The 10,511-nt window shown below is 36.6% G+C and overlaps 2 protein-coding genes and 2 long non-coding RNA genes across 5 annotated transcripts; 3 read left to right on the forward strand and 1 right to left on the reverse strand.

Moving 5' to 3' along the window:
• Positions 1-2,128: 2,128 nt before the first annotated feature.
• LOC133709907 (GCN5-related N-acetyltransferase 7, chloroplastic) lies at positions 2,129-4,339 on the reverse strand. Its single transcript, XM_062135857.1, has 5 exons — positions 4,020-4,339; positions 3,765-3,929; positions 3,561-3,656; positions 3,103-3,223; positions 2,129-2,532 (listed from the first exon to the last, which is right to left on the reverse strand). Exons 1-5 carry the CDS (start codon positions 4,254-4,256, stop codon positions 2,363-2,365), a joined length of 789 nt encoding a protein of 262 aa, XP_061991841.1. The 5' UTR covers positions 4,257-4,339; the 3' UTR covers positions 2,129-2,362.
• A 43-nt stretch (positions 4,340-4,382) lies between these two features.
• Positions 4,383-5,921, forward strand: LOC133711613 (uncharacterized). The gene is made up of 3 exons (XM_062137715.1): positions 4,383-4,394; positions 5,134-5,641; positions 5,733-5,921. Exons 1-3 carry the CDS (start codon positions 4,383-4,385, stop codon positions 5,888-5,890), a joined length of 678 nt encoding a protein of 225 aa, XP_061993699.1. The 3' UTR covers positions 5,891-5,921.
• Positions 5,922-5,946: 25 nt separating this feature from the next.
• On the forward strand, positions 5,947-9,240 carry LOC133712576 (uncharacterized). Of its 2 annotated transcripts, XR_009847487.1 has the most exons (4): positions 5,947-5,993; positions 6,114-6,314; positions 6,717-6,842; positions 8,847-9,240. It is a non-coding gene; the product is annotated as an uncharacterized LOC133712576 (long non-coding RNA). The 2 variants fall into 2 exon arrangements; XR_009847486.1 differs by lacking the exon at positions 5,947-5,993 and having other exon boundaries at positions 6,092-6,314.
• Positions 9,241-9,773: 533 nt separating this feature from the next.
• LOC133708572 (uncharacterized) lies at positions 9,774-10,300 on the forward strand. Its single transcript, XR_009845895.1, has 2 exons — positions 9,774-10,023; positions 10,122-10,300. It is a non-coding gene; the product is annotated as an uncharacterized LOC133708572 (long non-coding RNA).
• Positions 10,301-10,511: the final 211 nt, after the last annotated feature.

The raw sequence follows: 10,511 nt of genomic DNA on the forward strand, positions 1-10,511 counted from the left end.
TTAACCTAATTCATGTGTTTACGATTCAATTACGTGCAGTCGCGCATAAAAATGCATGTAGTCACTTCCAAATGGTAAGATTGTGAACTTGTAAAAAGGTAGAATTGCATACATTTTCTAGGTTAATTTTTCGCGGTAATCTAAACTCTGGTAGAGTTTCCCAATCCTCGTGGGTACGACACTCTACTTATCTCTTACTAAAACATGACCTCCTATACTTGAGAGTAAGGATACATCACACATTAAATTTACACATATTTTCTACTCAATGATGTCTCCAACACAATGCACTTAAGTTTTGAATTTTTCTCTTCTTATAAGATTGGATGCATAAGTTTCAAGATGCCTACATATGAATTGAGTACAAAATAATTTGACATGCTGCTGTTTTAACCATTTGTTTATGATTTAGTGTAATTAGCAAATTAATTGGTTTTTCATTTTCTATAATTATGAAGTTTTTCTTTTCTGACTTAATCAGGTGTACAAATTTCAACTTTCAAGATACCCATTTACGATTTCACTACGATATATCACACCGTGTTGTGTTTCACTTATGATTTAGTGTCATGTGGCTACAATGTAATACCATTTGGCCAATATCTTCTAATATTTATTGAAAAAAAAGAAAAGAATAATAAACGATTTAGCCCTCCATCATCCGCCCACCACCATCATCCGCCCATCATCCCCATCGTCTCCCCCGAGCACGGCACCAAGGGGCAGAACAAATTCAAAAATCCTCCTATCCATGTTACATCTGAGTCAACCTCCAAAATTCAAAACCCACCACAAACCCGATTCACCATTGTCTTCATCCCACCACCACGAGATTAGAGAATCTTGGTGAAAAACCGATCTCGCTTATTCAGTCATGACTCAAATCACCTACCACATCGGAATCCGTCCATCCCAAAAAAGGGCTGGGTCTATGTGCTTATTTGGTAGTCCTAATATTATTTTATGATTTTTTTTTCTGTGTGCTTATTGTAATCAACGGTTTATGCTCAGTGCCCACCCCTTCAAACACTTTTGTATTCGATAATTTTATTAATCAAGACTTGAAGACAGTTGCACCAGCCCTTTATTTAAAAAAAAAAAAAAAAGGCTGGGTCTCAACAAAGAATGAGTCTCTAATGAAGACATGTATGTCTATGCTATGCACAAAACCCTGAAAATAAATTGAAACTAAGGATAGGAAGAAGAAAATAACAACTTTCTCAATATTATCAAACATGGGAATCAAAAGTTCATGGAAAACTTAACTTCTCATCCTATGAAAAAGACAAAGAAATCACTTTTTTTTTTTTTTTTTCACGAACCAAACGAGACATTTTCGCGAACTAAACGAGGACATCAATAGGATCTTAAGAACAACCCCTACAATTCTCAAAAATGCGCCACTAGCTACAAGCAACCTAAACACTCAAGATCACAAATGTTGACAACGATTACTCTATTGGTGTCCAATTATTACTCAGCACCTAACCAACTATTCAACAACTCTGCCTTCATATTTAACAGTTAAACGGAAAGCAAGTTGGGAACTTTTTTTTCTTCTTCGAAATCTGAAAATAACATTACAAAGATGATATAAACATACAAGTATAAGAGTAGATAATAGGGTACACTTCCGGGAGAAAATTAGTAAACCAAACACAAGGTTGACTAAATTTATGATTTAAATTAGCAAATTTGTCTACTAAAAAATTACGTCGCGATAAATCAACAAGTTGAGAACTTGAGATCCTATTAAAAAAAAATGATTGGAAAGCGGCTAGTGACATAGCCGATACCTTTCTTGAAACTTACAAAGAAATTCTTAGGTATAATAGAAGTATCACGTGGTTGATATGCCCAACCAATCATGCTTCTCTGTTTTTTAATTGTATATCGAAATTAGCTATGTTTAATAAAAATAAAATATTCAAAACACTCCCCTACATCAACACTAATTGGCTGGACGTACCGCCATGTGACACGTCTGCCCTATCTAAAAATCACAGGGATGTTTGTGGTTGAATCTTTATTTAAGAAAATGTCTCATTTTTTTAATTTACTAATTATGAAATTGACTTTTTAATTAACCTACCTGACACATTTTTATTGTTTTGTCTTGAAAGTATTCCCAAATTTTTTTTTTTGATACGGAAAGTATTCCCAAATTAAATCAAGTATTCATCATTACAAATAGCACATAGGATTTTTAGAAAATAAAAGCCTTTAAGACCCAGTATGTCAAATAGGTTACAGAAATTTACATCTCAATGAGGAAGAGACCGACCAATCATGTTCAGACTTGTGAAATGCTCTGTACATTGTCGGAGCAATGTATATCGAGGAAAGAATCATATGATACTTGTCATAGTTGCACGCCTGGAATACCAAACCACAAAAGTAACCTTCTTGGCCGGTCCAGGAACCTGGCCTGCCATGCAGGTTCGTCACTCTCATAAACGAAACCACTCTTCATGTACAACTGTTTTGCTGGTTCATTATCAACAGCAACATGAACATACAGATCACTTATGCCTGAAAGATTCCAGAAATGCACTTGAACTATTACTAAAGATGATCTACTTTGAAGATCTGGTGTTAATGTAAAACTCAGTGGTTAACAGCACCAACAGGAACCATATGCCCAATTCATTAGGATCTGAACCAAAAGGAATAAGCTAGACTGGAATTCGCCACAATCCCGGGCGATCAGAAAAGAAAACAGAGGGAGAGCCGAGTCCCAATATGCATTTAAATAAAACAATAATGTGATTAACCCTTTTAGCATTTATTATTAGGGTCTTGAGTATATAATGTATGTTACCCGTCTCCACAGAATGATGTTTATAGCTCTAGCTTTTCAAAATATTCTCATCAATTTTGTTTTTTCCTTGACCCTTTCTGTAAAGAGAACTAATCACAAGTGTGTTCACCAAGTGAAGAATAAACAAAGTACTATGAGAGCATTATCACTGAAAAATCTTTGATTCTAAAGAACTCTAAAGCCATAAAGCAAGAGATAGGTAAAGGAGCATGGTACCAACAAAATTGAGTATGCGTGAGGGTGTTTAATCAAGAACATAATAAATGTCAAAAATTCTTTACCCCAATCTCGCGCAACTAACTTTGACTTTGCCACAAGAGCATGACCTAAACCATTTCTATGCAGTTCCTTGGCAACACATACATTACTCAGATATGCCCTTGCAAAATCAGCTCCAATCGCCTGTTGAAATGCACTATTAAACTTCAGTCATTGTTTTTGTATTTTGTTTTTTTTTATTTTATTTTATAAAGGGCCTGGTTAAATCAGCAAATCTTAGATTAAGCTGAATTTTAACAATGTACTTGTTTCGTTTGCAACCACATGCCCTGTTCTCATCTCTAAGTATGCAATTTATTCATCTGGAAATTTAGGCAAAAGATACAAATCCAATAAGCATAAGCAGCTCTTAATGTGTTGACTTCTATAGTTGAAACTTGATACGAAATATGACTAAGAAGATAATTAGTGTCTGCCTTTCAAAGATCAGAGTGAAAATGGCTGGCATGGGATGAAATACCTCTGGTCTTCTTCCTGCTATCTCATCTGGAAGACTTACACACTGGTTAAGATCAAGGGTCCCAACTACTACTCGATCTTCTCCATTGTCGGTAAACTAGACAAAAACAACAAGAACCACCAAAAGGGCTTCAATTACACCACTCTAACAGATTACGAAAACAAAAGAATGAAAGTTGAAACATGGGAACTGAAGCAAACAAACCTTACAGGAAGCACATAAATCATCTGCCGGAAATGAAAGGCTTGAGAATTGCGAAAGTGGGACTGTAGCATTTACACACGAAACTCTCCCAAAACCCTTCCTCTTCCCACTAACACGTTCCTTGATAGCTTCAAACTCTCGCTCCGCCAAGAACATTTTGTGATCCTAATACAACTTGACAAAGGGAAAAACACCCATCAATACAAATGATTCATTACATGTTTGAAACTAGATTAGGTGATTGGAGGGACAGACTTGGAGGCCGAACGTGGTGGGCTTGAACTGGTAGAAGGACCGAACACGGAGACAGGCGGCGGCCCAGAGCTCATCCTCGGCAAAACCTTCGGCGACATTGAGAGTGGACTCATGTAAGGGTTGCTTGGGGGTGCAGACTTGGCAGGCGGTGATTGGGCGGCGGCGGACAAGTAGAGAAGTGGAGGTGGAAGCAGAGAAGTGGGTTGGGAGAGGACGAGGAGAAGATAGAAGGGCCATTTTGATTTAATTATTATTATCCTTTCACTATGCGGATTATGCCTGCTACCTGTGGCTGTGGTTCATAACTTCATGCTTCACCTCTTTGCCGCTTGGGTCTATTCATCTTTGCTACTTTCAAGTCAAATGGACCGGAAAGTAAGTAATCAATTCCTTTAGCACTTCTCAAAAAAATAAAATAAAAATTCTAATATTTTCTTAAGGAAAAAAAAAACATAAAGTTTAATTCAATATAGGGTTTAGGTATCTGAGGAGCGGCTAATTGGACACTTTGTTACCTAGTCTTTAAAAGAGGATAATTTGATACCTGAACTTAGGCTCCGTAATACTTTTTGGTACTTCTGTTAATTTTTTAGTTAAATGTAAGGATAAAGTTAACATTTAGAATACATGTATTACAAATAAAAAAACATGAGTTTTGAGGGTTGATGGCTCTTGTTCGTCATTTTATGGGTATGAATTAATGTTTTTGGGTTATTTTGAATTTATGAGTTAAAAAATCTAGTCATCATGATTTGAACACCTACGAGACTACTCCACCGAGCTATGTCTAATCCACCGAAAACACTCGTGGATGTTCAAATCACAACGACTAAATTTTTTAAACATAAAATTCAATTATGTCATCTTCAACACAATCCAAAAGCATTAATTCATATTCATTTGCTACTAAAGAACCCGAAAAATGCACTACTAGAATTATGCTCATAGACATCATGCCATTTAAGTCGCTGAGAAATACACGCGATGTAAAACAATGTCATTAACATTGATTCCTCAAAAACCGATTTGTATGCATATAATTGACATCGCTTTTTACTGTTGACTGATGACAAAACTTTTGTTTGAATTTTCAGAAAACCGCTGAGCGGCTAAGTTAAAATTTGTAAAAGAAGCGCGGGGGAGGAAAAATTCATTCCCACACTTAGACATATTTGGAGTATCATTGACTTCAGCTTGCCCTAACACTATTCGACCAAACCTCCCTTTTCTCCTTCGTTCTCTGCCTCCGACAAAAACCATCCTCCTCTTCGTTCTCCGCCTCCGACCACAACCCTCCTCCTCTTCTCCATTCTCCGGCTACAATCACAACCCTACCCTCCTCGTCCTCCTCCTTTTCCGCCTCGGACCAGCTCCTCTGCTCGAAGACGGTGAAGAGAATCAGCCTCTTCGTTCTCCCCATCCGACAAAAACCATCCTCCTCTTCGTTCTCCGCCTCCGACCACAACCCTCCGCCTCGTCTTCGTTCTCCAGCTACAATCACAACCCGACCCGCCTCGTCCTCCTCCTTTTCCGCCTCGGACCAGCTCCTCTGCTCGAAGACGGTGAAGAGAATCAGAGATGGAGGTCGGGCTTTTGGAGAAAATTTGAGCTTTTTGTCTTAGGTAATTGACGAATTTGTTCAATGCATGTCTTCAAAGGATTTGTGAGTCCTTAATTCACTGATATGATTTTGTTTATTATTTTGCTTCCAAGGATTTGTGTTTCATCTACCGAAGCTTTGTGGGCTGCATTCGAGCTTTCTGGGCATTCATGTTCTGAGCTTTCTGGGCATTCTCCATATCTGGTTTGCTCTCTCTCGATTCTTCTCATTGTTTGTGATTGATTTTGGGAAATTTTTGCGCTTTTGTTGAGTTATAGGTTTGGATTTTGCAGAGGAGACTTCGAACTATGTTTTCTAGTCATGAAGGTTTCTGTAGCTTGGAAGTTTTAAGCTTGGGCCAAGAAGCGAAAACAGTAACTACTCCTTATGCTTGTTACTTCATTTTAATCAATTCATGGTCTCTGATGTTGCAGCTGTTTGTGTCCCTCATTCCATCGAGTCCCGGCCACACTCTATTTCCCACTATAAATCAGACGCACATCCCCTACAATGGGGACTCCACCATTTCAATCAAGACCCCTTTCCCTCTGCTCTGGTGTCCTGTGAACCCAACTAAACGACACCCTCGCCATGTCAATTAACTCATCAAACGCACACCCTTTTCTCTCCTGCATTTTTATTTTCCATAAAAGGCAGAGGCAGCTTCACCAAACAGTCTCACATTCACAACCCAGGTACGTTAAATACGTTATTCATTTCAGTTTCTGGGGAAAAAAAATGAAAAGAAGACATTTTTAGAGCTGGGTTATTGTTTTTGCATGATCTCTGTTTTTATATTTTTTTTTCTGGGCATGCTTTTGTTTTTCTGAAATTTAAGTAGATCTGTCACTCTCAGATGAACATGAACAATATTAGGTGAAAACCCTTTGGGTCATTTAATGAAAAAATGGATCTTGATTGATTGTTTGATGTGTTAGAAATTTGTGGTGTCTGATTTTTCCGAAGGGTGAGTTGACCACCTCAACATATCTCTGCTTGATTACCTTTAAACTGTGGTTTGCTGTTTCTTGAAATAGTTATTTACATTGTTTGCAGATTCAGTTGTTGTGATTGAAAAAGGTTTTGCCTTTGATCAGTGTTATAGGTTGAGGTGAAATCGATTTGTTGGCAACATGTATCTTCTGAGGAGAAAAGCTCAGAACCCTGTGGAGGATGATTCTGCACAGAAAGAGGCACAGAAAGAAGCTCAGAAAGAAGCAAAGGTAAATAATTTACTTTTACTTGTGGCAGTATGTGTGTGTGTCTTTTTACGCCATTGCAGCTGTTGATCGTGTCATGGTGTCATTATTTATAATGAGTTTGTTTCTGTTTCTCTAATCACTGGGTTATTATTTTAATTTTTCCAAAGTTAGCTTTTGGTTGCTAAGAAATCTGGATCCGGATTCTCGGCTATAATGTTGTTATATTTGCTAGAATCTGCTTGGACTTCACTATGATGTTGCCATGTCATAAACTGGCAATCCAACAGTTTAAAGTAAAAATTCTTAACCAAAAACTTCTCTGATAAAGTTTCTCCTCATCATTTTTGCATCACTGATCAAGCTGTCAACAAAACTTTCTTTTGCACAGATTGTGGAAACCTCAGAGTTGTAAATGAAACGATCATATGCCTCGCCAAAACTATCTTTATGAAAAAGCATAATGATCTGAATGTTTTTATAAATAGTTGGTTTTCAATGTCCTTGAACTCAATCTCCCCAGTAGCAAGAACAATAGCAAAGAACAGGACCCATATATATATATATGCATTCATAATCCAAAAACTCTGATAGGGTACACAGCCTAAATAAGCCTACAAATCCTAGAGGGATTTCTGTACGTTGCACCGATATATCTGCACTTCACTACCTTGAGTGATAACAAATGTATGGTCTTATATTCAAAAGTCTTGGTTCAATTTGGGAAAATTTTCCAGTTAATATTTCCCATGATAAACATCAATTCTTCGATGTGGGACAATTATGTTTGGTTCTCAAGATTCATGATGCATGCTGCCGAGATAAGGTAACTAAATACTTTGCATTGCCCTGCATCTCTCTTATTTAAATGTATGTATGCGTATTTTTTGCATCGACTAATTCTGTTGCGGTGTTGCCGCTAGTTGAGTGTTGCAGTTACCTATGGCACCAAAATTTGTTTTCTAATATAAATTTCCTGTTTCGCCCAGAACTCGATGTTAAATCACATAATTAATTCAGTTAATCTGCATCTAATGATTTAGACATTTAGTTGCTGGTGATCATAAACCTTGTGCAGGGAATTAATTCGTACATTATCTGTTTGAGCAGTTAAAAAGTTGCTTTCACACATACCTTTTGATTTCCCACCACTTCATTTCAAAGTAGCTAGCTAGCTAGCTTAGCTAGTGCATGGTGACTCAGCTAGTCTTTCGATGGTGGTGTCTTGTACATAAAAAGCCAAAGTTTTAGAGCAAAAGCGAACCACAGGCTGTGTTTCATTGAACAAAGCAAGTTAGTTCAAGAACTAATGTCTCTGATTCAGAATCCAAAACCGCCAATGCTCTCTGATTGCTGGAACTCATTTACTGAGGTATGTCATTTTGTGGGAAGCAGAAAATGTTTGATCAGTGTAGAGCTGATAGAATTTTGGTGTTTACATACTAGGAACTGTTGTTGAGCTTTACCACAGCAACCCATCAGAAGTTTGAAGGTGTTTTCTGAATTATTTTGATTACAAACTAGTGGTGGTTTTTGTTAATTTTGTGTAATCAATGGGTTTCCAGGTGAGACTTTTTTTCTAGTTCTGTGTGGAGTTTAAACTTGTTTACTATTTGCTTTCTTTGCTGCTCTTTGTTTAGTAAGGTTTTCCTGCTAATTCTTGTATCATACATTCTTTTTTGATGTTGCGGGCAAGTGGGGATTTGAACTTGGGACCTTATCGAACATAATGGATGAGAAAAACCACTAGACTTATAGTGACTTAGTAGTATTTCTTGTAAAGATTGTTTACTCCAATTGATTTACATATGTTAATTTTCTGCACACATTATCTTAATAGTTTGATGATAGAATTCTAAAGAAAGTTTTTTTTATTATAATTTATCTTATCCTTTAAAGAATGGTGGTTGATATGATTATCGAAAAGGAGAAGGTAAAAGGAATGGTGCTTGATATGATTCATTTGCGTAGGTTCTCTTTGACTTATGTTATATGGCTTTGTCATAGACTGAAGTGTTAATTTTTCAGGTGCATATAGAGGGGCTCAGGGTCAAGAAGATGGAGATATAGTTGTCGGTTTCTCTCTGAAGAGTCTTCTGAGATAATGTTTTCTATTCTGAAATGGAAATGCTCATGGTCTATGATATCGGCGATTGCTTCTATTGTGGGATTGGTTTCACTAATGTTGGCTTCAAAAGTTCATCTGTTCTTCTTTCCATTAGTTCCTTCTTTCGAGTACTTTAGTCAAACTCATAACTCTTGTGTCCCAATCAATGCTTCCACTGAAGCAATTACGGATCATTTTAGGGGAAATTTAGAACCTCCTATTGACTTAGAAAATCATTTTCCAGCTGACTTGCACAAGGTAGTTGTTTTTAGTGGAGCACCATGGAAGGCAGAGATTGGCCGGTGGCTTGCTGGTTGTGGCTCAATTTCTAATAAAATCAACATTGTGGAGGTAATAAGAACAACCTTTTACATGATGTAACATCATTTTTTTTTCTGAATGAGTGAAGTAGATTTCTTATAATGGAGTTAATTCATGTACAGAAGGAATAAAGAAAATTAGAAACATAGAGATGAATACCTTGCAAGTTTGAATCAGGAGGTGGGAAGAGAAGTGGGAGTGAATGGGTGTTTACTCAGTTAATCTATGAAACCAGATGACACAAAAATGTTATTATTATTCTTCTATTTTTATAAGCCCTTGGAGATATGTGAGGTGAATATCAATTTTTATGGGAAGAGTATTCATGTTAACTAATTGTTCTGTTGGCAGTTAATAGGTGGGAGTGCGTGGCTGCAAAAATGACTGCAGTGGTGGAGGTTTTTGTAATCATGAATTGGGACAATGTCGGTGCTTTCATGGATATAGTGGTCAGTATAATTTCATCTTCTTTCTTTCGGTGTAATTAAATTAATACAAAACTTCAAATAATTAGGAGTAATCAGAAGTGGGTATGATGCCCAATTAGTCATCTCTGGAAACAAACTGAGTTTATACCATAATGGTATTAGTTTCTGCTATGTACTTTTATAAACAGCCAACTAATATGTCAGCTACTCGCCAATCTTTCTAGCTTCTCCTTGGTTATATTTTGTAACCATACTACCACAGCAGATAGCAGGCATAGTGAGAAACTTGGTTTGCATTATAATATGACGAGTACAGCAGTAGTTATGGATGCTAGGATAGGAATGTCTTGTAAGCTCAATGTCTTTTTTTGTCTTTCCCTTTTCCTTTCCTTTCTTTCCTTCTGTTTTTCTTGTTATAGCTAATTGTTCATTTCATTTTATTTGCAGGTGAAAACAGAAGAACAAATGGGATATAAGTATGGCGAGGCTTGCTTTCGTTTATGTTTCTAGTATCATGTACCATTTAGACTTAAATTTTTGTTTTATTTCGACATGTTATGCATAGAAATACTTGAGATGTTGTTATGTACTTTGAGCATCAATATTAATCAAAATTTATTTACTTACGATATGTTTCTCATTAGATTTCCTAGCAATAGTTACAAATAAGTTTATAACTATAAAAATGAAGTCATATAAGTTCTAAAAGAAAAAATTGATGTCCCATTAGCCAGTGGATAACAAAATACTAAGTAAGAAACGATGTAACACAACTCAATGAACATCGACTTATTAAATAAGAAACGATGTCAAACAACTCAATGGATATTGAGTTAT

The sequence above is a fragment of the Rosa rugosa genome, chromosome 5, assembly GCF_958449725.1.
Source record: "Rosa rugosa chromosome 5, drRosRugo1.1, whole genome shotgun sequence".
Taxonomy (NCBI): domain Eukaryota; kingdom Viridiplantae; phylum Streptophyta; class Magnoliopsida; order Rosales; family Rosaceae; genus Rosa; species Rosa rugosa.